The sequence below is a fragment of the Rhinolophus sinicus genome, chromosome X, assembly GCF_036562045.2.
Source record: "Rhinolophus sinicus isolate RSC01 chromosome X, ASM3656204v1, whole genome shotgun sequence".
NCBI classification, from domain to species: domain Eukaryota; kingdom Metazoa; phylum Chordata; class Mammalia; order Chiroptera; family Rhinolophidae; genus Rhinolophus; species Rhinolophus sinicus.
Genome location: NC_133768.1, coordinates 43045378 through 43072393, shown reverse-complemented (window position 1 = coordinate 43072393; position 27016 = coordinate 43045378). Strand labels below are relative to the sequence as shown.

General features: G+C 47.1%; 2 protein-coding genes across 4 annotated transcripts in view; one reads left to right on the top strand and one right to left on the bottom strand.

The window, feature by feature from the left end:
- Nucleotides 1–1299: 1299 nt before the first annotated feature.
- GNL3L (G protein nucleolar 3 like) lies at nucleotides 1300–26239 on the bottom strand. 2 transcript variants are annotated; one of them, XM_019710832.2, is made up of 17 exons: nucleotides 26109–26231; nucleotides 25792–26006; nucleotides 23564–23629; nucleotides 18059–18099; nucleotides 16985–17080; nucleotides 16127–16243; nucleotides 15287–15370; nucleotides 14983–15118; nucleotides 13987–14090; nucleotides 12041–12185; nucleotides 9880–9967; nucleotides 9190–9364; nucleotides 8969–9111; nucleotides 8538–8674; nucleotides 6743–6870; nucleotides 3201–3402; nucleotides 1300–1641 (listed from the first exon to the last, which is right to left on the bottom strand). In XM_019710832.2, the coding sequence occupies exons 3-17, from the start codon at nucleotides 23580–23582 to the stop codon at nucleotides 1559–1561; spliced, it is 1698 nt and encodes a 565-aa protein (XP_019566391.2). In that variant the 5' UTR covers nucleotides 23583–23629; nucleotides 25792–26006; nucleotides 26109–26231; the 3' UTR covers nucleotides 1300–1558. The 2 variants fall into 2 exon arrangements, 1 of the variants encoding a protein (XP_019566391.2); XR_012493369.1 differs by lacking the exon at nucleotides 6743–6870 and having other exon boundaries at nucleotides 26109–26239.
- The window catches only part of FGD1 (FYVE, RhoGEF and PH domain containing 1), a 55463-nt gene continuing 54411 nt past the window's right edge, over nucleotides 25965–27016 (top strand). Inside the window, exon 1 of one of the 2 annotated variants that reach the window (XM_074323811.1) lies at nucleotides 25965–26013. The gene's annotated coding sequence lies outside the window, so the exon portion shown is untranslated. The remainder of the gene's footprint in view (nucleotides 26014–27016) is intronic. The other variant, XM_074323810.1, reaches the window with a different exon arrangement.

Sequence of the window (27016 nt, the reverse complement as noted above, 5' to 3'; positions counted from 1 at the left end):
GAAGTCCTCTTTCATGAGTGTCTTTAGTTGCACTGTCATGACTGCCTCGATGTCCTGAACCATTCTGACTTTGGGGAAAGAGCTGGATGTCGCAGTGCCAGATCCAGTTAATAAGGTAGATGAGGACACACTGTAATGTTCTGACAGAAATTGCCGTACACTTAAGCAATGTGTGACAGAGAGCACTGTCATAATGGAGAATGGTTTATGGCACACTTAAAAAAACTCAACCGTAGCTCACACTCGACTGACTGCACCGAACAAGTTGAAACTTGTCACCCACTGTTACTAAGGTTTAACGCGCTGCTTCCCATATTGAAAATCCCTGCCTTTCCATTGGATGGCACTTGGCCGCAGCATTCACCGTATGTTTTGATCACAATGGGAAGGCTCCATGGAACGGCAATTTGTCAAATAAAAACATTACGGTGTGTCCTCATCCACCTTATTCAACAGATCTGGCACCGGGTGACTTCTGGCTCTTCCCCAAAGTCAAAATGACCATGAGAGGTAAATGTTTTGAATCGACCACAACAGTGCAACTAAAGACACTCACAAAAGATGACTTCCAGAACTGCTTCAGAAAGTGGCAAGAATGATGGGATAAGCATGTTCGAAGCGAAGTGGGAGTGTCTTGAGGGGATAAATGGCAATGTCTTTTACTGTAATTTTTTTTAATTTAAACATTCACCGTATTGGGCACACCCCATAGAAGCTCTCTGAGGGATGCAACCCATGAATAAATGGTACAGAACCCTTTTGAATCATAGAATTCAACTGCTGGTGCTAGATGAGATGTGGTCACACAAGTGCAGGGCCCAGAGTGCTTCAGTTCAAGGGATTCCTCCAACTCCGTCTGCCCAGAAATGGCCCAAAGTGGGCCTTGCCCCTAACACACCTAGCCACCCTACCAACAGGTGCCTTGTTTTCCCTTAATGCGAACAAGGTAGTGCTTGCCACACTTCAGCACCATTCAGGCTTGTGTATTCTCATTTTCCCTCTATCCTATCCCCACACCCTCCCAGAGGCACAGAAGGCTCATCACTGTTCCCCCAACTCCCAATGCCTCGCAGGTGAGGATTTGTGGACTTGGGTGGAAGATGTGTGGCCTACAGCCCATTGTGGGAATGTCATGCCGCTGAGATCTGTTGTGGATTGGGAAAGAAATCATCACCTTCTCAGGGACCCCCAGACCTACCAGCAGCCTGGCCTCTAGTTGCATGTTTAGAGGGTTCTGTAAGGGGTCAGCCCCCTGACCAGCCCAACCTACAGGGTGGCAGATAAATTGTTAGCATCAGGGATCTGCTGATAATTTATTTCATTTCTCTTGTAAACAGAGTAGGAGTTAAATAAAGGGTATTGGGTTGGCAGTTCCAGCCGCTCGGGACTCCTTCCCTGGAGAATGGAGGGAAGAGTGGTGGTGGGCGGTATGGTGGTGAGGTTCTTTTAATATGCAACTGCTTCAGGGAGAAACAAACCATTTCATTTCATCTGTATTCCCCCATCCCACTGGAACTGTTGCTCGAGAGGGGACAGGGAAGGGGGTGAGATCAGTCGATCAGTCACTAGCACTATCATCAGCGTTGGCAGAGAGGTCAAGGACAGACATCATGGAATCGGACAGCTTACTGGCGAGTTTATCTGCAGATAGAGAAATACAGGCAGTCACTTGGTGGCTGGCTTGCCAATGAGAGGCCTGTAGAAGCTGGCCTACATCTACCTTTGTCTGCACCAAACTCCCAAACTGGCTGACTTACCGTCCCCCAACACTAAACAACTGCTCAACCTCACATGCAGACCCATTTGTCTACATGTGAAATCATCACCCCAACACAGCTTCTATCTCAGAATGTTACACTCACTGGGCTCTAAATATTTTTATCCCTTCCTGGTATCAAACAATTTTCTTGTACTATGTTAAACTTACGAGCACTCTATTACACTCAAAGCTCTCCCAGCAAAGGTACAGCATAGTAGTAAAGACTTTGAGCCTGAATGTTTATCTCCCATCCTCCAGCCACACCCTACTGCTCCTCAGGATTCCTCAGACATCACCTCCTCCAGGAAGCCTTCTCTGATCACCCCTACCCCACTACCATCTCCAGGCTGGATTAGGTTCCCTCAGTGTGCTTTCTGTGTCTTCACAGTGATCACTCTGTGTGTTTTCTTGTTTCCTCCCCACTCCCCAATAAGACCAGGAGTTCCAGGGCAATTTATCTTTGGATTCCCAGGCCGCAGTGTGGAACCAGGCCAAGAGTAAATGGTTATAAACACAGCCTAGTTCCAAGAACAGAGCTTATTGGGTCAATCAACCCTAGGTTTTCATTTTGGCTTCATCAAATACTAGTTGTCTTACCTTGAGTGTGTCACTAAATGACTCTGGGCCTCAGTTTCCTCACTTAACAAATGAGGATAGGACTTTTGCGACGTGTCAAGTGAAAATTAGTATAGCATGAAGACCTAAATGGGTCGGCCACACAACAGACCACCATTAAAATGAAGGAGGAAGTTCTTTTGTGAATTAACATGGAAATATCTCTAATATATACTGAATGGAAAAATGATGTGGCAAAGCTGTATGTTCAGCAGACCAGCATTTGTACAGAAAAAGAGAACAAAGAATATACAGATGTTTGCCAGTGTACCTATCTCAGGCATGAAATACAAGAAATTAACAGGTCACCCTCTGGGGGGAGGCCTGGATGACTGGGAGATTGGAAGAAGACATTCTACTGTATATCCCTTTGTACTTTTTGGATTTTTCAGTATACTGCCTATTGATAAAGTGAACATAGATAGCTTGTAAGCTTCCTGACATACAGAAAGCAGCTCATGAGTAAATGGTGGCTGTATGATACACAGACTAACTCAGTGGTTCTCCTAGTGTGGTCCCCGGAAGAGTAACATCAGCATCAGCTGGGAAGCAGTTAGAATCACAAATTCTCAGTCTCTATGACCAACCTACTTAATTAGAAACTCTGGGGCTGGGTCCCAGATATCTGTGTTTTAACAAGCCTTCCAGGCAGTTCTAATATAAGCTAAATTGAGAACCACTGCACCTATAGTTGAGCCTCCTAACCCATCCCTGCCCCCTAACCTGGGCCTGGGGCTGGACACAGAGGTTCTCACTCAGGAGCTCCTAATTAAGGCCCCAGGTGGGCCCATTTTTGGAGCATAGGGGAGTGGTCGGGCGCCCCCACCTGTACGCTTCTGCAGCTTCTTCTTATTCTTCAGGGCAGATGCCAGAGCCTGGCCCTGTTGTAGGGGGTCCGTCTCCATGATCCTTTGCAGCATTGGGCGGCGGTCCACTGGGCAAACGTTCCTAGGACAGTCCACATTGCGCTTCACCCACCCCATCTGATGACGGTTTGGATTGGTGCAATACCCAGTGAGCTCTCCAATCTAGGAAGACAGAGGACAGCGGTGAGGTCTGGCCAGAGTACCTCCAAAGACTTCTGCAGAGGAGGCAGGGACAGGCTTGGGTACAAATGGAGCCTGGAGACACGCAGAACCAAGCTCCAAGTCTGGCTGTACCACAGACTACCAGGTGCTTAGTTAACCGCTCAGCTGCAGTCTGCTTATCTGTCAAATGGGATGGGTAGCTTGCATGGCTTTCACAAGAAGAAAATGAAAACGTACAGTTATTTCATCAGGGACAATTGGTATTACAAAGATTCTTTGCTCTCAAGTGACCCTTCACGGTCTTAATCAATTTAACAAATATTTTCTGACACATACTTTATGCCCAGCTCTGTGTGGGAAAATGCTGGAGAAATGAGTCAAAGGAGGTCCCATCTTTGGGAAGCAACCAGGCAAAAGAGGATACAAGCAACCAGGCTACAAGTCAGAATGCACACCAGAGAGACATAGCATAAGTGACAGAGGGTGAGGGGATGGTGGTGGTCAACATACTTCTACTGAAAGGAGGGTCATTCCTGACTGAACACTGGAAAAGCATGGTGCATACCTGGGCACCCGAAGGGGTGTCTGTTTGGCTGGAGGGGAAGGTAGATGTGGGTAGTAAAAGCTACTATTGACAGATAGCTCACTATGTGCCAGGTATCATTCTAAGCATGTGCGTGTACACACACATGTATGTACACATATATATGTACATGTATAGGTGTTATGTGTACACACACAAATATTAACTCATTTAATCCTTGCAATAATGCTATGACAAGGCACCTAAGGTTGCACAGCTAGTAAGCAATGGAATAAATTAGAATCCAAGCAGCCAAGCTTATGTATGTATGACGACCTGCTACACTACAGTGGGGAAAGGTAAGGCTACCACACTGTACAACTCTCAGGTTGCAGGGTGGGGCACCATTCACAACACAGCACACCTAAGTGGTGTCTCCTGAGTTGTGCAATGCAGTGGCCCTGCTCGGGGCCCTGAGCCTGAGTCTGGAACATACGGTATAGAGTGGGGAACTACTATGGGGCCCTGAGGAAAAATGGTACATCTGGGGCTTCAGTGAGAAATATGATCAGGAACGGCCATAAACACACAACTTCACACTGATTTTCCTGCAAGCACCAGGGAAAACCTTTGAAACTACCTAAGCGAGGACAGGAATGGCATGATTCCTGCCACTGCCGGCCTCATCATCTCTTACAGAGGACAGATGAGAGTTTCCTTCCTGGACTCCCTGCCTCCACCCTGGCCCATCTTTCTAACCTGATTTTTATCCCAGCTGCCAGACTAATAGTTCTTATATACAAACCTGACCATGTTGCATCCCTGCTTAAGAAACCCTTCCAGATATTACATAACCATCAAAAATAAAGGACAGCTCTTTAAATGATCAAGTGGAACCATCTACAAGATGAATTTGTAAGTGAAATAAGTGGAGGACCATATGAATAGCATGCTACTATTTGAATTAAAATAGATCCCCGTAAAGAAGAAAGAAATCTTACCATTTGCAACAACATGGATGGACCTAGAGAACATTATGTTAAGTGAAATAAGTCAGAAAGAGAAAGACAAATACCATATGATCTCACTTATATGCGGAACCTAAAGAAAAGAATAAGTGAATGAACTTATCAGAGACAGTTTTGGAAACGTGGAGGAAAAACAGAGGGTTGCTAGAGGGGCGGGGGGGGTGGGGATAAGGGGAAGGTGAGAGGTTTTGAAAAATAGTCGGTAACCACAAGATGGTCATGGGGGTTTGAAAATTAATTTGGGGAACGTACAGAGGGATAGTGGATGGGGGGAGGGGGGTTCACACAGTGTGAGGGATATAAATGATAAACGTCTAAGTTTTGCTTTGTCTTGTGCACCTGAAACTAATTTTAAAAAAATAAATAAATTTGAAAAAAAAAAAAATAGATCCCCGTGTCTGCTTGTATGTATGTATGTATGTATGTGTGTGTATAAAGATGAATAGCTGAAAGGATATTCAAGTCTGCTAATAGTGACTGCCTCCAAGGAGGGGACAGGGTGGCTGGGAGACAGAAGCAGGAGAGAGACTTACTTTTCACTGTATAACCTTTAGTACTTTTTCAATTGTATACCATGTACACGTATTACCTAGTCAAAAAACTTAAAAAAAAAAGTGTGTGTGTGTGTGTGTGTGTGTGTATATACACATATATATGTACATGTATGTATTTATATTTATATATATATATATATATATATATATATATATATATATATATATATATATATATATATATATAAAAGAAATTAAATGGAAAAAAAGTAAAAACCCTTTGACCCCCAAAACAATAACCAACTTTCAGGATTTTCCTATTATTTATGGTTTAAAGTCAAACTCAAGGCCTTCTGTCATCTGACTCCAGAGTCATCTTTCCCCACCTCTACCCCACTCCAGCCACCCCAGCCCACTAGCGATTTCCCTAAAGACCCCGGTCTCACCATTTGGTGCCTTGGCATCAGCATAAGCTGAGCCACCGCCCAGAGGTTGCTGCTCCCCTTGCCCAGAGAATTCCTCAGCCTTGAGAGGTGGAGCACGTATCAAAGCCTCCAAGACTTTCCTGACCCACAAGTAGTATAGGCTAGGGCCCTTAGATCCATGCTCTCCCTCCCCCAGCCTGTGTGTCTCCCATCACAGTGAAGATGTCTGTGTTTGAAATCCACTCAAGTGTGACCTCCTAAAGGGCAGAGATGGGGGGACTGGCAGAAGAAGCTGGAAAAGCCTCCAGGAGTCATAACACAGCATACTGACTTGATCCTGTAGGTGCTGGGAGCCATGAATGGGGAGGTGACATGGTCAAATTGGGCCATGAGAAACCACGGGACATATATGTCCAGGTGAGAGAGGACTGAAAGCTTAGGTGAGGGTTACAGGAATGGTAAGGATAGAAAGAAGCCAACAGCTTCTCAAGAGATTTACGAAGGAGAAGCTATGGAACTTGGTGACAGACTGTGTATGGGATCCCAGATACTAGTTGGAGGGAAAGAAGAATCAGGGATACTCAGGTGTGCAACTTGAACAACTGGGTGGCTAGATGGCTATACCAGTTCTCTGGGCTGGAGCCGGGCTGGGAAAGCTGCATGAGAAAGCATGCCTCCTCCTTGGACCTGCCATTGCTTGGCAAAGGATGCACCCTACCAGGTACCCAGGGAGCCCATAGGGAACAAGTGAACGGCCCGCATGTCCCCACCATTATAGGCAGATCTCATGTGAGCCAGGCAGAAGGGACTGACCATTTCCCAGAGCCCTGGATGGAGGAGACGATTGCCATGAAGAAACGGGACAGGTACCTTATACATGGTGGTTTTATTTTCCATAGCATCTGCTATTTTCACCATCGGAGAATGGAGCCACTTGATATCCATTTCGAGCGGGTCCATGTCACCCAACAGCTCATCAGATTCTCCAGTGGCGAAGCCTTTAACACAACCAACACCACTGTCAGGGCCCTGGCTCCTCCCTGTTGCCAGCCCCCTGGGCAGGCTTCAGTGGAAAAGATATGCGGACACTGCCCAGGGGAATTGGGAGGGAAGACTCTTTCATCCCTGCCAGGAGGCCACATGACAAAGAATTAAATGCATGGGCTTTGCAGTAGGGCACTTGCCTGCTGGGAACTAGTCCTAGAGCCTCAGCTTCCTCATCTGGAAAATGAGAATGCCACAAGTCCAATAAAGTCCAATGACACAAGGCTGCTGTGAGTCACAGCATAGGATTGCGTGAAATGCACTGGCCTGAGACACTGCCCTGTGAATGACAGCCACAGGGATGCCCTTCCCAGGACCAGGCCTCCCTTCCCCTCCCTCTGTCCCCTTGCCTACAGCTGGCCTCCACTGCAAACCATAAACGCCCATTTTCCTGGGCCCACACCACCTTCACACCTGCTTCTAAACTTTGCTTCATCCGTTTCCTGGGCCTCTCTAATCCTTACTCACTTTTCAAGACCAACACTAGGGCCAACTCCTCTGTGAAACTCTCACCAGTAACCGCTACCTCTTCTCAATTTCCCAGACCTCCATCTTTTGCCCAAGTGCATTGTCGGTGATGGAATCCCTCTTGCCCTCACATGTAGCCAAGCATCATCTGGGTCAAGCAGCATCCTCAGAACGGGAGTGGGAATTCCTCCCAACTGCCTACTTGATAGAAGAGGAAACTAACGTTCAGAAAGGGGGTTGACTTGCCCAAAGTCACCTGAGGAATAAGCTCTAAAGCAAGAAAGTCCTCTTGTCCTCATTTGTAATCCAAGGACACCAACAGGCCCAGAGAAAGTAAGCTACTAGTCCTCAGGAGAAACAGAGAAACTGGAAGGTAGGCCAGCCAGGGCTTTCTCCACTACACCAGAGTGTCCACAGACAGGCCCAGAGAGCACCGGATACCTTTCTTGGGTGGTGTAGAGAAGGAAGGAGAAGCCATAAGCCAGGGCTGCAGATGGTAGTATCTGATGAGAACCAACTTCCTTCTGGAGTTTCTGAAAGCCACATGGCTCAGTAAGAGTTAATATTTACCAAGCAAGTACTAGGTATATTCCAGGCACTTTTCAAAGTGTTTTTACGTATTATGTAACGGGTGGGTGCTATTGTCCCCGTTTTACAAATGATGTCATTGAGACATGGAGAAGGTAAGTAGCTTGTGCAAGATCACACAGCTAGGTAACAAAAAACAAAACTTGGATTTGAATCTAGGCAATCCGTTCCCCCAGCCTAGCTACTGAGCTGGGAGAATCCTCAACAGGGCAGCAGAGATGTTTTGAATACTACCTCTGCCTGCCACTGACTATTCTCCATCAAGCAAATATCAGCTTTCTGCAACTCAGATGCCTCGCCCACCAGTGGAGGTTGAGAATGAAAATCTAGGAATGGACATGCAGTGGCTGAGGCAAAGCCCAGGGCTACATGAGAGAAGTGTCTCAGTCCACTCCAGGTCCCAAGAGACTGGGAAAGGAAGCTCACACTTCCTGAGCACCTCACTTTGCACACTACCAGGGCCAGGGCAGGGGGAGGTCAAACATGAGGTTTGTTGTCAGGTCCACGTGGCTCCACCAGGGAAAGACCAACTGCCAGGCAGGCCAGCCCACACGCCCTCACTTACATTCCATGGTGTCTTCATTGGCCTGCTCGGTATCCTCAATGTCAAAGACCTCAGTCATCTCCTTAACGATCTCAGCACTGAGATGGGCAGGCAGAGTGTGGGTGGCAGGTGGGAATGTGTAGAAGCTGATCTTCCCACTGCATTGGGAGGTGGGAGGAAATTGGTGACGTCATTAAGAGAACAAATGACCAATCAAAGAGAGAATGAGTTGCCATGTCAAAAACAGTGAGGAACAACAAGCAAACCCACATGGTGGCTTCTGAATAAGAGATTGCTGGATACTCACTGGCCATAAATCCCTGAGTGGGAGGTTACCTACAGCCTTGGCCTTCCCCTGCCCTGGGATCCAGAAGTCAGGTTGCCCTGCCATTGCAATGAATACAGATGAGCCCCTTTGTGGAGCCTCACCCCAACCTCTAGCCCCTCCTCACCTCACCCAATCAGCCAGGACCGCTTTAGCTGCATCCTCCTGACTGTATATGCCTCCCTTCTTCTTCTTCCCCAAGCGTTGGGCCACTGCAGTCAGAAAGTGCTCAGTGGTCTGGAACCCAGAGATGCCATAATAGTTGGAAATCTGGTGAAGAGAGGAAGAAATGAGGAAGAACGAAAGGCCCTTAGAGTGGCATAGGGCATAAGCAAGAGCCCTGCACACCTCCTCTAGGTTGCAGCGTTGCAGGATGGTCTCCACCGGGGTCACGGGGTCTGCCAGCTTCTGCACATGGACGCAGTTGCGCAGGATGGTGCTGACCTCCGAGTTGGGTCCTGGGACAATGCCTGGGGCGTCCAGCAGCCTGATGAACTTGTCCAGGTAGACCTCCTGCATGAACCTGGGCAGGAGATAAGAGGACGCAGGACGCTGATGAGCCCAGGTATGTCTGGCATCCTGTAGGCCTCAGGCACATAGTTCAGAGAAGGGCTGAAGTGTGGATAGCATACAGATGAAGGTGGGGAGATGTGGGGCCAGGGGTTCTGGGGCCCTACAAACCTGGAACTGATTCTAGTCTGGCCTCTGCCATTGGAGACTGAGCTGCAGAACCATGGGCCAGCTTCTGACTCTCTGAGCCTCAGTGGCTTCACCTAGGAAGTGGAGCTGCTTATTCATAACCCAATCCTGCATGGCTGTTAGGAGGCTTCAAGGAGCTAATGGTAGAAGTACCCAGCTGGGTGCCTGGCCCACACCTAGGGTGTGCCAGGTAAATGCGCACTGTTAAATGAGACTCCCATGCCCAGAGAAGAATCAGAGGTTGGTCCAAGATAAGGAAAGGAAGAGGCAAAGCCTGAAGGTGTGAGAGTTGGGAAAATGGTAGGGTCAATGGAAGTGGGGGAACAGGCAGGTGCTTACTTGGTGATCCCAGGAACGGCTCCCACACTGCACGCACGGCTGCGCTTCAAGCTATTGATCAGGCTGCTCTTCCCAACATTGGGAAGGCCTATAAAGGAGCAGCAAATGGCTCAGGGCAGGAAGGGCCCTCGGGAACATTTGGGCCAGCATGTGTGGGAGGCCCAGACAGGGGCAGTGACCAGGCCACGGGGAATGCAAACCAGAACCTGGCCTCTTGCCTTCCCACCCCAGGCCCTGATCAAGCCGCTACATGGCCTTTTTTCCCCTCCCCTGCATTTGCGAACACAGTGGGTATCTGTGTCCCACTCTCTAGCTGTGATACTCACCTCCCACCTACTACCAGCCTGGGAAAGATGCTCAATGCAAGGCCTCTGTGACATGATCCCACAGAGGGTGGACAGAGGGAAGTGTTCGTGAAACAGAACCATCTGTCCTGGTGTGTAATTCACTGGGGTGTGAAGGAAGGCTCATCTCCAGATGTCCGGCTCTCTGAGCAGCTGTCTGCCTGCGAAGTGTTTGTTTGGGTGTCTGTGCGCACTTCTCTGTCTATGTATGTTTTTGTTTCTCCTTCCCTGGGTCTCTCATTCTCACTATCCTCCTTCTGTGTGTCCTAGAATTTACATATCTTGCTGCTCTCTCACAGATGTGCCCATGTGTGCATGGAAGTCTATACATCTATCTCTGTCTCTGTCTCTCTGTTGTTCTCATTCTAAATATTACTGCTTTTTCTATTTTTGTCTTTCTCTCCGATTCAGTCTTTTTCTCTATCCTGTCTTTCTTTTTCCGTATTATCTCTATCTAAGCATCTCTTTCTCTGCCGGTTTGTCTGTTTCTCATTCTGGCCACTGTCCTTTGTCCTTTTCCCCCACCCCACCAATCTGCCTCTCTGTAATTCCTTCTATGTCAACTCTGCTCAGTCTTTCTGTACACGTTCTTTCTGTGGTCTCTCTTCATGAGTGCCTCTCTGTATGTCTCACTGTGTCTTTTTCTCTCTCCTTGTCTGTCTCCCTAACCCCCTCCCTCCCTCTCCTTCTCTCTCTCCCCCTCTCTCTATGCATATATATCTGTCTCATCATAGATATGTGTGTATTTGTCTCTCTCTGTGACTCTGGGTGCACAGCTATGTCTGAGGGCCTAGTGTATCTGGGGCACAGGCTGTATCCCTCTGGGTCTATTTGCTTGGAGGAGGCAGAGCTGGAGTGAATGTGTGGGAAGGGCTTGGTCTGCATGTGTTTTGCCCCGCGTCTGTCACTAGACATGCCTCCTCTAGGCCTCTACATGTCTCCAAATACATGGATCTGCACACGTAGTTTGTAGATCTGTATGTGTGCATTCCTCTGTCTCCATCTTTGTTTCTGCCTGTTTCTACATGTATCTCTCTGAATCTGTCTCTCTGTTCCTGTTCATCTCTCTATATTTTTTGGGTGTGTCTGCCTCTCCACATACATGGGCTGTCTCTAGCCCTCTTGTGTCTCTCTCGGCAGGTCTCTGTGTACATGTCTGTCTCTGTGTCCCTTTGGTATTTCTTTCTGATATCTCCATCTCTCAGCATGCCTCTGTCATTTCAATGTCTCCCCTTTCCACTGCCCACCAACCCCAACATGTGGCTTCCCAGTTCGTTTTCTGTGTCTATCCAGGTATGCGTATCTATATCTTTTTCTGTGTCCAGCTCTCTCCAATGTCTTTCTTTCTTGGCTTCACTTCTTCTCCCCTCCTGTCTCCATTTCCCTCTTCCCATCACACCACCCTTCCCTCGGTGTCCTGGGATCCAGACAAGCCCAAGTTTGAGGCCCAGCTCTGCCTTGTCTCACACACAGCTGAGCCCCTGAAGTCCCTTTCCCTTTTCTGGGCCTCAGTGTTCTTATCTCTAAAAGGGAGATGTTCACCGCTGCCTCCCACAGCTCTGGCAGGATGAGATGGCACCAACTCCAAGGTTAGCCCCGTGCATTTGGTCCATGGTTCTAACACTCAATGCATGGTGGTGATTCTGAGTATGCCATCTCACATCCATCAATCCAAATTACAAATCACAAAACCCTTCCTGAACTGCTACTCTCTCGCCAAAAAAAAGGTAACACAAAGTTCCTAGGATCCTCTCCCCCAGTGAAGCCCCTGCTCAGGGAAGAGCCTGGGCCCCATGATTTCCCCCCAAGTACCTTACCCACAACACCCACACGGATATGGGTGCGCACTTCACCGAGGCGGCAGTAGTTCCCTAGAACCCTCATAAGGTTTTCAGCTCCAAAGCAGGCTTTACTTTTCAGCAGTGACTCAGAGGCCTGCTGCACTGGCACACTGCAACGGTTCTAGAAAATGAGGGATATTACAGACAAGGCGTCAGGTGAGAGATGTAGTTGGAGCCCAGATTTCCAACTTCCAGAGAAACTTTCAGGGCCTGCCTGTGGTCACCAAGATTCCCAACCCGAAGTGAAAGACTTCCCACGCAGGCCCCAAACGCCTGACATTTCCCTGCTCCCCTCAGAGACCCACAAGGCCTGTTTTTCCACTGCCTTTGCATCTCCAGTCTTCTCTGTCCCTGCCTCCGCCTAGACATATGTCTCTTGCCTCCTTCAGCAGGGGCAGGATGGTAATCTGGCCTCTAGACAGGCAAGGTTGGAGTTCCAACTCTGCCTCTCACAGGCGTATGCAAATACTGCTTCCCTTCTCTGGACCTTGGGGCCCTGCTTGCCTACACAACAGGGACACCTGCCCCCCCCTGCCTGCAAAGGAAAGAGATAGTGCCTGACCTACACACAACCTACCTTCCCTTGATTCCTGACACAGGACAAGGCCATTCCAGCCTCCTTCTCTACTCCTGACGCCACCTCCTCTGCCCAGATGCCTTTCCATCTCTCTTTCCTTATTTACCCACCACAGTATTGCAAAATAGAAGTTAACCTAAATATCCACCAACAAGAAACAGATTAATGAGATATATTCTTAAAGTGGAATACAAATGAAAGAAAGCTGCTAGCAAAGGATGCTTACCACATTTTTGCCATCAAAAAGGCCAAAAAAATTTAAATGAGATATCGTGTGTCTTCTAGATTAGCAAAGATTAAAATGTTTAATAATGTCGAATGTCGGCAAGAGTAGGGGAAAATAGGCCCTCTCACACATTTATCTACCCTACTACTGGGAAGATAAATGGTACAACCACTTTGAGGGAGACGCAACTTATCAGTGTTGTGTCCCCCTCAAATATATAAAATACAAAATGCATTAATGCCTGTTACCCAGCCACTCCACTTCTCAATACCTAGCCTACACAAACACTTGTCCATGGGCCAAGAAGACATGTGCAAGGGTCTGTGCTGAAGTACGCGTCGTAACAATAAGAAAGTTGGAAACTAATTTTATTTAGCATCAAAAAAGTAGACTGCTATAGAAAGATTTCCAAGGAGAGAAAAAAAAAAAAAGCAAGTCACAGGATGACACATGATTCTCCCAAACACTATTTTCTCTTTATATAGACATCCACATCTATATAAAGTACAAAAAAACATGTGAAAGGATACACAACAAACTGACAATGGTGGTTACCTCTGGGTACATATGGATAAAGGATACTGGAATTAGGGGTACTGGTGAAAGGGATTTTTAAGCTTTATCTAAAATTGTTTTTATTTTTTCTATTTTATTTTTTAATAAATAAGTTGCAGACCTGGTGCAAAATTGAAAAAAATGTTCCCCAGCACCCCGTTTCTCTCCCTAGAAGCAGCCAATCTTTCTGTATACTTTAATGTTTTACAGTGAAAATGTATTTCCATGTTAATGATATAATTAGAAAGCAGTGTGATATTTTAACGAGACAAACAAATGGAGGCATGTATTTTTAAAAATCAACAAATAGTTAAGTATATTTTCCAAATTTTCTATAGACAGTATGTACTACCCTTACTTCTGGAAAAAATACTTCCTAAACAACAATTAACATAGGCAGGAGTGAAATGAAACTAATATTCATGTCATCCAGTAAAGCAAAAGGCTCAAAGCTGAAGGCCCAGTTCAATTACCAAAGAGCTGGAGTCCCCAGTCCAAGTCATGGCCCCCCACCCTGGCCCAGGCTACCCTGAAAGAATCTAGATGCCCCTGGCCCAAGCTTACCAGGTTTTTAACCTGATGCTGTGTGCTGGCCTTGAAAGCCACAGTCGGCAGCTCATTCTGAAGGTAATCCAGCCACTTCTCTACAACCTCCTTGGGGACAAGATCTGGGGAAAATAGGCAGATAGGACTGGTAAGAAGAACATTATCTCTGACTCGCTCCAAAGATGCATCTACCCACACCCAAGGCTAGTCCCACCCCACCCCCCAAACAGATATCTCCCTGGCCCTGCCAATCCCTGTCCAGTTTCCAGGTTAGAGTTAGAAAGGACAGTCTAGTGTAGGGGACCACTTGGCCCTCCTTGAGGGGACCTCTATTCTCTCAGGGAGAATGAGCAAACTAGCTGTTTGGTCCCAGATGCCTTCCTTCGAAGCCAGGGTGCCCAGGGTGTCAGAGGCCTCCCAAAACTGTGTTTCCCATCCCCTCTCTGGATCATTCTAGTTTGAACCAAATGTCAAGTATAACTTAGACAAGAATGTGAAGTTCTGACCACACATATACCAAGCACTTTATTATTAATTCTCACAACAACCCTGTGAGGTTGGGGCAGTCACAGCCCATTCTATAGCTAGAGAAATGGAAGCTCTCAAGGTGATATGACTTGTCCAAGATCCCAGAGAAAATAGCACAACTGGGATGAGACTCAGACCTGAGTGACTCCTGAGCCCACATGCACTTCTGCCCTAACCTTTGGGTTCCAGCTTAGAGAAGACAGAAACTCTCCAGGGTTAGTCAATAAGGCTCAAAATGACAAGAACAGGGGAAAGGCAGACAGGTTTGGACTCCATTCCCAACTTCTACTACACTCTATGTGTGTCTTTGACAAATAACTTCACAGCCGCTCAGATTCCTGGCTTTAAAAACTGGAAAAAGAATTCCTACCTTGAACAACTGTTAGGAATACCACTGTGTTGCTGGGTCTCGGGGTCTAGACAGAGCTAATCCTTCAAGAAGGCCTGGCCCCCGCCCTGCCTTACCCCATCCTGCCCAACACCCACCAATCTTGTTCAAGACCAGGACCAACTTCTTGTTGCCTTCTGCCTGCAGGACAGCCTCCTCCATTTGGAAGCAGCGGCAGCCCAATGGGTCCCTGGCATCCAGGACTTCAAGAATCACATCAGAGTATTCCACCACCTGCAGGGCAAACGACGGGGGATGAAGGCAGGGAAAGGACTGGGTAGCAATCACACAGGGCCGTGAAAGAGAAGATTTTCATCTCAGTCAGGAAAAACCGAAATGGAGAGGAGATGGGACAGGGACTGGTGGCCTCCCTAAAGAGCCTTGAAAAATGGGTCCCCATACCTTACGGAACTCCTTGTAATAAGCCTTCCTTGTGGCCTCATCATCCAGCTGAGGAAACATATTTAATTCCTGCAAAACTTCCTCCTAAGGGAAAAAGAAGAGAATGGTCCAGGGGAGGAAACAGAGTGAGAGCCAGGCTTTGGAAACCATGGGAGCTGGGAGCGCCGTGTGAGCCCCAACCCACCAAAGAGTAGCTCTGACCAGTCAACAAAGCTGGGAACTGGAAAAACAATGGACAGACCCACATGGTGCATGTGTGTGCATATGTAAGTGTGGGTTCGAGCCCCCGCTAGAGGCCTGAGTGTGCACATGGGTGTGTAAGGGATGAGAGAGGAAGGTGTAAGTGAGAAAAACAATCTATGGGAGACATGGGATGGGGAAGGCAAAATACGTACTTTAGGTTAGAAAAGGGACTATGAGTTAGAAAGTGCACATTCTGTGAGAAGAGACTTTGTGCAGAAAGACACTCAAAAGCCCTAGAAGGAAAAGGACACCTCCCTCACATATAGACCTCTCAACCCTCCCCTCATACCCTCACTCCCTCTCTCCCCGTACCCTAGTCCTGAGTCTCCCCACCCCCACTCCCAACCCCCAGTCTGGGTTCCAGCAGGGGAGGAACGACCTAACCAGGGTTGTCCAGTCACAGATAAGGCTCAAAATGATCCTTTACCTCCCTCTCATCCTCTGTCCCCACTGTTTCCCATCTTTTCCGCACTGATTCCCTACTTCCCTCCCAATAATCTCACACCCTTTCTCTTCCCCTTTCATAGAGCAATGGCAAAAGATACTTTTGAGTAAATCCACACCAGACCTACCCAGGGGCAAAGGCTGCTCTCTTACCTTGCGCTCAAACTCCTCCTGGCGTTGCTGGACATCCTGACAGTAGCTCTCGATGGTCCTGTGCCTTTGTCTCTCTTGCTCCCGGGCAGCCTGCTGCTTCTCCCTCATTTCTTCAACCTAACAAGTGAACACACACTGGGACTGTAGCTGATTAGGTCTGCAGCCTAAGGGAGGGATGGGTGACCGAGAGTAACAGAAGTGGGTGACAGAGGGAAGAAAGAGTGTGACATGGCAGAGATGGGAGGAACAGGGATAGAGGGAGAAAGCAGATATGACAGCAGGAGGTAAGGGGTTTGAGAAAAAGAAAAAGACAGAGATGTGGGACGGGAAAGCAAGGCAGAGGACAATATAAAGAGGGCATGAGAAGCTGAGAGAGAATGTGTTTCAGGCAGAGGGAATCCCTTAAGACCAGAGGGGAAAGAGGACACGGTCATGGGATGGCCCATCACTTAAAGAGCAGGAAGAGAGACTGGGAAATAGGAAGGACATCCAGAAGAGTGAGGTGACAAGAAAGTCAAAGTGCGAGTGTTTCAAGGAAAGCATATTCTCAAATTCAGAAAATGTGGATCAGATGAGGGACAAAAACTATCCATGAGTCTGATGTCAGAGAATACACTCATGAGGCTGGCAGAGGCTGTTTCAGTGGAACAGGGGGAACATAAGCCGAACAGCAATGGACTGGGAGGTGAGCAAATGGAGACACTAAATCAAGTATCAAAGCAATCATCCTCCCTTCCCCCTTCCACAAACAAGTCTCAACAATCCTAACCATTCTGGATGTTGCCCTTCCATTTACCACTTCTGCGAACCTGGCAGTCAAGCCAGGCCCTCTCTTTTCCCCAAGGTAAAAGGGCTTACCCTCTTCTTCTTTAATTCAGCCTCCCGGCTGGCATGATCATTGGAGTGAACAAACTGGGGAGCAAAGGCCACCTTGGAAGCCGCTTTCTTCCCATTCTGCTTTGCAGGATGGTCACCACACAAGAGAAAAACGTCAAACAGAGCTAATGAATCCATGGAAATCACCCCTTCTGGAGGATTAAGGCTGCTCAGAAATGTAGTTATCAGGGAGGGGGCAGGAGGGAGGAGAGGAGTAAGCAAAAAAAAAAAAAAAAAAAAAAAGGGAGGCTCTGCCCCAGAGGTATGCTCATCTGGCTAGAGAGAGACCCTCCTTCCCTTAGCCAGGCAGGGACGGACTGAAGAACCACAGGAAATGGGGGGGGATGCAAATGGGAAGGTTACCCAAGTAAAGGCCAAGGAAAAAGCTAAGTAGTTTTCAAAGTGTGGTCCTTGGACCAGCAGCAGCAGCAGCACGTGGGAGCTTGTTAGAAATACCAATTCTCGCGCGCCATGACAGACGCAATGAATCAGAAACTCGGGGGTGGGGCCCAGAATCTACGTTTCAACCAGCCTGCAGATAATTCTGGAGGCCTGGTTGAAGTGTGAGAAGTTTAACCATGCTAAAATTTGAGAACCACTGCTCTGGCCCAAGCCTTACTTGTCCACACCTTTCAGAGCAGGACCAGATCCAGGAGCTGAGGCCAAAGATTATGTTTTGCACTTCCTCCTCTCCATGAGGGACAGGGATTTGGGACTCAACAGGCTGAGTCCCAGTTATGCTACCTTGAACCTAGCAACTTTCTCACTGAGGCTCAGTTTCTTCATCTAAAAAATGGAATGATGACAATCCCTACCAGGGTAAATCAAGCACAGAGCAGCATGTGGCTTGTGGTGTAAACTTAAAAAATGCTGCTGATTCTCTGCTGCAGCCACCCAGAGAGGGAAGGAAAGCCAGATCCACTGAGTCCAATGCAGTATTCTGTCTAGAGTCACCCAACATCTACTAGGTTTTGTGGGCCTCTTCTAGGGCAGGCCACCTGTTCTGTCCTTATCCCAACAATGGGTATACCTTACCTGAGGGTTGGACCAACTTACCTTCTTGCAACCTTTGGAACTTTTACCTGGCTTCTTATTTTCTACAAAAAAAAAAAAAGAAGCCATCATCCAGCTACCCAACATTTGCTGACACCTTAATCAAGGCCAGGCCACACTGGGAACCTGAGGACGCCTCAGATACTACGTATGTCTGTCTAGGCCCAGCACAAGACAGACATGGAGATGGCATCAACACTGTTAGAGAAAGTACTGGATATAATGTGTGGGGCATTATTTCAATGCAAACTGAAACAATTCTTAAGGGAATCCTGTGAAGAGAGTGACCTGAATGTGTGCTTGTGACTCCTCTCTCTCCTTCAACTTCTGGCGGGAGGCAACTCAACAATTTCGGCACCAGGCTGAGGTGGGGAGCTGGCAGCATGGGAAGGTGACCTGAGGAGTCCCAGCTGGCTAAGCCAGGGTAGATGCCCTCAGCACAGGGGGAGAGAACTGCCCCTTCCTGCCGACCCTGCTCAGGCCATTGCTTCCAAAGGGACGTGCCCTCTTCAGCTAAATTGCAGCCTCCCTTGGATACAAGGAGGAGAGAGCCCACCTCCTCCAATCATGCCTTAACAAAGCCTAAAAACTTAAGAGATCGCTCTCCCCTCTTCAATGAGAAGTCCCATCTGTCATCCCCTTCACAGCTGGCCTCTTGGGGAAGAATGGCTTTCCTGAATTCACACCACCTGCAATGGGGCTAAAGGAATTCCTAGAAGGGGATTCTGGAAGGTTAGGGTATATACAAACAAATATAGAAGCAGCTTGAGATTACCAAAACAGGCTCCCCAATCACCTCATGTGTTCACACCAAAGCAGAGTTAACGTAGGAAACAGAGAAATTAAATACTACAGTAGTCCCTCCCTTATCCACGGGAGGTATGTTTCAAGACCCCTAGTGCATACCTGAAACCACGAATAGTACCAAAACCTAAACATACTGTTTTTGTCCTATACATATGAGTATATACCTTTTCACTTAAAGGAAGCGCTTTATGGCTCCTCTTTGGCATATCCAAATTGCCACCATCACTATTCTTGTACTTTGGGGCCATTATTAAGCTAGAGTTCCTTGAACACAAGCACTGTAATACCATGATATCGATCTGATAACTAAGACAGCTACTAAGTGACTGACAGCATGTACAGAATGGATACACTGGACAAAGGCATGATTCACGTCCCAGGTGGAACAAAGTGGAATGGCATGAGATTTCATCATGTTACTCTGAATGGTGTGCGATTTAAAACTTATGAATCATTTATTTCTGGAATTTTCCATTTATTATTTTCAAACCAGTTGACTGCGGGTAACTGAAACCACAGAGTGAAGCCATGGATAAGGGGGCGGGGGGGAACTACTGGACTGCAAATTATTAAGCCGAGGGCGGCCGGTTGGGTCAGTGGTTAGAGCACAGTGCTCATAACACCAAGGTCGCTAGTGCGACTGCCACATGGGCCAGTGAGAAACAATGGTGTGAGCTTGGAGCTGAGCCACTACCTGTGGGCAGCCAGTTGGCTCAGTGGTGGGAGCGCAGTGCTCATAACACCAAGGTCGCCAGTTCGATTCCCACATGGGCCAGTGAGCTGCGCCCGCCCTCACACCCCCCCCACAACTAGATTGAAAACAACAACTTGACATGGAGCTGATGGGTCCTGGAAAAACACACTGTTCCCAAATATTCCTCAATGAAAATAAAAATAAAAATTCTTAGGGCGATTACTCCAAGGAAAAAGAAAAATCTTATAAACCCAAACAAGGAGTTTCCAACAAAGGCGAGAGAAGCAGACAGCCTTCTCAAATCTACAACTCTAAACACTTAAGACAGAAGAATAACCATTACAAAGTTCTGGGAAAAGGGGCTGTGTTCCAAACTAAATCCCTATACCTGACCAATAAATCACTCTTATGTGAAGACATTTTCAGATGTGCAAAGATTACCACCTCTATTCCCTTTCTGGTAAAAACTACTTGAGGAAGTATACCAGCAAAAATAAAAATTAGATCAAAATAAAGATCTCAAGCTAAAGCAAATAAATAATAGTAGGCAGGAAATCTATTAAAACTTACCAGTAAATCTGAAAAATTGCTAGTAATGTGACTAATAACTATGATATGCATTAAGAAACTATTTTTAAAGTCCAGGAAGCATAGCATAAGGAAATAGGTCAGAACTGAAATACCAAATTATTTCAACAAAACCCAGGATTCAAGCAATAAGAGTTAGAAAAGCAAAACCATGAAAGCATGCTAAAAGTTTCACTTTGGAAGAGTGGGATAAAAATAATTATTTAACTTTGGTAAAGTGATAGAGAAATTTAAGTTTAATTATGTTTGATGCCAATATAAATGTACTTACCAACCTAAGTTCAATTACTGTTAAGAGGATTTTTTTTAAACTTGATCATTTTTTGTAAAAGTAAATAGGGAATAAAAAGAAACAAACAAAAAATATAAAATACGGTGGTAGAAATTAGACCAAACATATTAGTTATCATAATGAATGTGAATGGGTTGAATCTTCCTGTAACAACGACAACAAAAAAAGACCTTAAGTCTCCTTTTATTTCCAAAGTACTTATGTTGTAATGAAAAGAATGTGAGGTTTGGAATGAACCAGGTCTGGCCATTTTACTCAACAATTTCCATCTGCCTAACTTCCCTGGAAACTGAGAGCCTGCGCTGGATACAGGCACACAATGAAAGAAAATACATCACATAGATAGGGCGAAAACATCTGCTTCAGAGAGAAGGCAGGAAGGAAGAGAGGAAGAGGGAAGGGTGCAGGTATCACTCATGGCACTGCAGCACCCAGGAGCCACTGTTCATGTTTTAACACCTTCAGAAAGAAAACAGCTACCATTTTGTAACCAGCCAGACCTACGTCTGTCACTAACTACCTACCTAGCTATATGACCTTAAAGAGTTTTCTTAAAGCTCTCTGAGTCTCAATGTCTCCATCCATAAACACTCACACATCACTACTCAAAGGCAGATCTCTTCACCCATCATCTCCGATACTGTCACCCCGCTACATCCCTGTCCACCCAGCCTGGCATTGATTCTACACACCCCCCCATCGTTCCTCTGCCCCTGCTTCAAACTTCCCACTATGCCCTCTAAAACTCCCACTTGGGAGATCAGCACTCCCCTAATTCTTCCATCTGTCCCTGGGAACAGTTTCCCGACCTCTTGCCTTAATGGAGACTCAGCTCTGAGGACACTGCTTCACCTGCAGGCCTCTGGAAAGGTGGCTGTTGTTTTCTCTGACCCATGAATACCTCGGGGCCAGTAGGTAGAGCTGTCCTCTGGACTCACCATTGCCAAACCAAGACTATTTCTCCCTCTTGTTAATAAAGGGGAAAAATGGAAGGTGGAGGAAATCCTGCTCTTCTTGAGACCACTGCTATGCCTATCACCTATGAGTCACGTTTCTTCATTTATTGAAGCACCTGGCCCAGAGCTTTGCTTTCAACCCAACTCCTGCCATCATCAACCTGGGTAACTGGCAATCCCTGGGCCCCTTCCAACATTCAGATTTCCCACTCCCTCGACATCCTCACCTCCAGGGGTCCCCACTCCATGCAGCCACTTGCCCACCCACTGGCATGGTGACACTGATCATCATCTCTAACTGCTTGGACTTCAGAAAGCAGTCTCAGACACCCCTCTCAACTATCTTCAAGCTCATTTGTTCAACCTCCTAAAGACTTCCAGAACATTGAAGCCTCCACGCCACTGTTCCTTATTCATCAGGCACTCCCTTCCCTCTCTGTGCAGTTTACATTCATGGTCTGTCATTACAATGGGTTAGACACCTATGGCACCAATCACTGATGGCTGTAAATCTTTTAAGTATTGAAACACACCCCCATTAACTATTCAAAAATGTACAACACTTGAAACCATATTTGAACACTCTTTGTAGGACTCCTCAATAACTTCCCAGATTTAACCACCATCTTTACCATTTGGGTCCAAGGTTATTTCTAGCTGCACCACACGGCACCGCCCCCATCTTCCTCTGCAATCATCCCAGTTAGACTCATCATTACGTACCTTGGTTGCCATTTACCAGTGAAAGCCTTTGTTTTGTGTGCACATGTAAAGTTTTTTCTACTTAATTTAATGTTCACCATTTCCCCCACTAATGTGACTATTGTATGATTGTTCTTTAATGGGTCATAAGAGTTCCAAAATAAAAAGGTGTACTTTGAGAGGTCTCCTTCCCACACTTATCCTGGCCACTATAGAGTCCTCACCATAACAAGAAACCATTTTTTCAGTTTATTGTGCATCATTCATTTTATTTATGCAAATGCAAATATTTTTCTTTAACTTTTCTAATTTATTTTAAGTGGGTTTTTCCAGGACCCATCAGCTCCAAGTCAAGTAGTTGTTTCAATCTAGTTGTGGAGGGCACAGCTCACAGTGGCCCATGCGGGGATTGAACTGGAAACCCTAGTGTTACAAGCATCGCGCTCTAACCAACTGAGCTAACGGGCCACCCGTAAATATTCTTATTTCCCCCACTTTCTCCCACAGAAGGTAGCTACCTGCCGGCAACTTGCTTTTTCCACTTAACAAATCCTGGGGATCTTTCCATTTAATAGTTTGTCCATACACTACAGTCTTCCATATAATCTTTCCATACAATACTTCCTCATTGTTTTAAACTGCCAGGGTTCTTTTGTATGCATGTATTCTATTTAGCCAGCTAATTACTATCTTTTTCATCACTATCAATAATTTTATTATCAGCTGATATTTGATGTTCTTAGAGTGTAGTTGATTTTGTTCGTTTTTCTTGTTACGTGAAAAAAACAGTTATTTGTTTAACATACCAAAGTCTGACTCACAATGACACTTTTATAACTTATATATAAAGTAAATGTATTGAATTTTTTTTCATCAAGTCCTACATATGCAGGGCCACCATTTACACAGAATATGGGGCTACTGGGGTTGTATAATTCTTGTCCAGTCTACCCAGAGTGCCATCAACAGTGCCAGGCTCTAAGTATCCTACCTCTTTCAACTTATTAAATCCTCACAACACTATTTGGTAGATACTATTAGGTAAATACCTTTATTACCCCATTTTGTAAATAAGGAGACTGAAGTGAAGTAACTTGCCCAACGCCACACAACTAGTAAGTGGAAGAGCTAAGATTCAAACTCAGTCTGGCTCCAGAGTCCATTCTCCTAACCACTGATACAATTTATGGTACGAACTTAATGGTACCACTTAAAAAGAAAAATGTTAGGGCATGTTAGGGTTCCAGGCAGTGTGATACGGTATTTACTGCTATTCACCTAACATTGCTGAGCCTCAGTTTCTCCTATAAAATGGGAATGTAAAATAAGGAGGGCATTACCTCACAAGGAAGTTGGGGTAAAAGGCAGAGTGATCTGGTACATGTGGGCAATATTTTAAAGTTGTTGTGAAACATTATAAATATTCATTAAAGTTTAGGATTGGGATGAGAGTGGTAAAAGAAACTCACTGTGTCTAAGTTTCATCATGATGACCAGCTTGAAAGGAGGTAGGTTCAAATCTTCAGCCTTTCTTCCTGTTGGAATGGGAGAACCAACTTGAAGACAGAAGCAGGAAGCCACAATGCCACAAGCCTCCTCTGAGCCCCCAAAAGGCCAAATAAAGTGTTAAAGAACATGATAAAGAAGCCCTAACAATTAGAGGAACTGGAAGAAGGGGCTATAGTAAAGCTGGGGCCTGGTATGGCTGAGTCTACACAGGGAAGGCAGTATCACATTACCCAAAGGAAGGCTAGGTACAAACCTCTCTTCTTGGGTGGAGTCAGTGCCTCAAGGCATCACGTGGGGTCCTTGGTCCTCAATCCTCCACCCTGTATATATCCTAAGTAAAGGACTAGCACTGAACCTCTCTATGCTGAAGGGAGGGGGTATGCAAGGGTGATCTATTTCTATATAAGGTATTAATAGTACCTCTTTTCCAAAGTAGGGGTTCTGTGTCTCATCTACCCCAAAAGGTGGGGAAAGACAGGTCCCAGGAGTCTACCCTTGGGAAAAGGGATCTCAGAACGTTTTTTATCTGTGTGTCTATGTGGACTGAGGTAAGTGCAAAATCTTGGGGAAAGGGGGAAAAAATCTGTGCCTGTATGTGTGGTTGGGGTCAGTTCCTTGGTGACTGGGAGGGATGAGATGCCCTCTGTCCCTCTACTCTGGGGGAGCAGAGGAATTGGGGAAACTGGCACAGTGGCCGTGTGCATCTCTGCTACATGGAAGAGAAGAGCAGGTCTGTACATCTTTGAGTTGTACAGAGCATGGTCCTGGATCTCTTTACCCTGGGGAGGGATGTGGGGGGACTGATATGCCTGTCTTTACTACAGATAACATTAGTGCCACACTAAGAAAGGGGGGCATTATGCAGTTTTGCATGAGTGGGGTCTGTATGTCGCCTACTGTGGGCTATTCTAGACCCTTCCATGGGAGGTGGGATGGGGACGATCTGTTCATCTTTTATATGGGTCGAAATCAGCAGTGCACTAACATCAAAGGGACTAGGAGCACTGGTTCTCTGCATGGGTGGGGCACCACAACACAGCTACAAATTCAATGGCTTGGCCCTTACACTTGGTAGGGAAGGGTCCTGTGTTTTTGGATGGAGAAAAATAGATCTGAGCTCCTCTACCTTGGGTAAGTGGGGAGCCCATAGTCACATACTGCTACTGCGGGGTGTGATCAGTGATGTCACTGCTACTCAACACTGCGGAGAGGGGGAGCTGCACCTAACTGTTCCCTTGTAGTCTCTGCTTTGCTACATTTGATGATTCTAAATCTGGGAGGGGTGCGGGGGGAATGATCTGTATCTACTGAAAAAGGACAAATCTAAACCCCTCCCCTGGGAGCCCCAAAAGAGGACGATCTGACAGTCTCTTCGAGGGTTAAGGTCTACTGCAGTTTGCCACGGGGCATTTTTGGGGTCCGGCTTTTACAAATTCAGTAAACCAGCATCTCCTTAAAGGGGTCGGGATCGGGCCTGATTTTATTCCTTCCACTCTACCCTAAGAGGAGGGGGAATCTTCATGGTTCTCCGTAAGCTGAGGTTTGTGCCTCCAACCACTTCGGGAGGGGTGACCTATCATCGCTGCAGGAGCGGGGGCGGAGCTTCCGTCAATTAGTTACACCCAGGCAAGGCAGTGAGAGGATGTTTCCCTCCCTCTGTATACTAAGTTTCTGAGCTTCTCTATACCAGTGGTGGGGCCGGGGGTGGGGGAGGGAAGCAGGCGGTAATACATCAAAGCCTCCATTCCAAGGGAAAAGATGCGTCAAGGCGGTTCTGTATGCCTTAGCGCCGGTGGAGGTCTGCGCCGGTCAGCCTTGTGGGGACCCGGTGGCTAGGTCTCTATACGGGTGGGATCAGAGAGTGCGGAATGGGACCTCACTTTCATGAACGGAGGAGGGCATTCGACGCTTCTCCACACAGCGGAGTCTACGACTCTACACAGTGTGGAGGAGTCTATACCTGTCTAAATGGGGTGGAACCGTGCCCCACTACCCCGCAAGAATGCATTCGGGCGCATGTCCACGTGCCCTGCCCTTCATCTGGGCCCTTTACCCTGGAGGGCAGCCGGCTCTTTACTTCTCTATTCCAAAGTGAAGGGCGCCTCTGGTTTCTCCTCAAATAGACGACCCTTACCGCGCGGCCAGCTGGCACAACGCTCACCACGAAAAAAAGAGAGTCGTCTCTTACCTCCACTTCCGGCGGGGATCTAAGAGGAGAGGATAGCACGACAGCACGCTCGGCCTAGAGGCTGCGCTCGCGCCGCTAGGCTCCGACTTCCGGATCCCAGCCTTCCTGCGCCTGCTCCGCCCGCGGTGCGCGCCTGGGGGGCGGGGCTTCGGATTGACGGCTCGCGCCCGCCGGTCCCTTCCCAGCGGCCGCGCTGGCCCCGCCTCCCGGCTGTCCTGTAAGGTAATGAAGTCGAGAGAGGAGGAGGGAGGTGGGGACGGGGAGAGTTGAGGGGGAGGGGGAAGCGGCGGGTTGACTGGTGCGGCCACATAACCTACTTGAAACCAAGATCTTCTCTGCGGTCCTCTGCCTGGGCTTAAATCTGCGTGTTCCCGAAACTTAATGACCGGGAGATCACCATGACCGCATCAGACAAGGGTGGGGGTCAATGCCTTTGTCTATAATGGAAGATGGCGACGGGTAGGGTGTGGGAAAATGGCTGCTTGGGTCACATGTCTTGCCGAGTATTTCCCCACCTGAAGTGACTTGGTTTGCTGTTCCCAACAACCTTCCCAGCTTGTAGGGCCCCAGACAAACCCGTAGGCAGCCACTCCCAGCTCCTGCAGAAGCTAAGCTCCACGGCCAGGTCCAGGAGCCACACAACTAGAAGCCTCTTCCACCGGTTTGCCCTCTTCCCCTCCTCCCTCCTTCCCTCATGCCCCAGAGCGGTGTCTGCAGAAGGGAATGAATTTATATCTCGAGTGGAGACAAGTAAGGGTTTCTTCAGAAACCCTCTCCAGGAGCTCCTGACCTGGCAGGAGAATGAGGTCTCCCCCTAAAAATAGTAAATATTAGTCTGAAAAATGTCTTCTTCATGACAATTTAATTCCAGCTCTTCCTCTAGCCTAAACTTCGGGATGGGGCAGATAGGAAAGTCTTCCCTGTTTCTTTTAAAACCTAACCCTTGTCACTTCTAAGAACTTTCCCAGCTGACCTAGAAACCCAGAGCACTTTGTTGCCCTTATCACTTAATACTGTAATATTTACATAGCTGTATCTCCACGGGGTAGAGTGAACTCCCTAAAACTAGGTGCCATATATCTTTGATCCCTCAACACGACTGGTATAAGGCAGGCTTCAGCAAATGTTTGTTAAATGGGTGAAAGTAGAGGCCTGCACCACAAATCAATGGGAAATGGACATTTTAATAGATAGCATTGGGAAATTTGGCTCACCATAAGGAGAA

Bases quoted from the DNA above. Each gene is read 5' to 3' on its own strand.
- GNL3L (XM_019710832.2), bottom strand. The intron at 15,119-15,286 runs GTATGGGGACCC...TTTGCCCTGCAG, and splicing joins ATTACAAGGAGTTCCGTAAG to GTGGTGGAATACTCTGATGT. The intron at 9,112-9,189 runs GTGTGCAGGGCT...TCTCTTCACCAG, and splicing joins AACGCTGCAACCTAGAGGAG to ATTTCCAACTATTATGGCAT.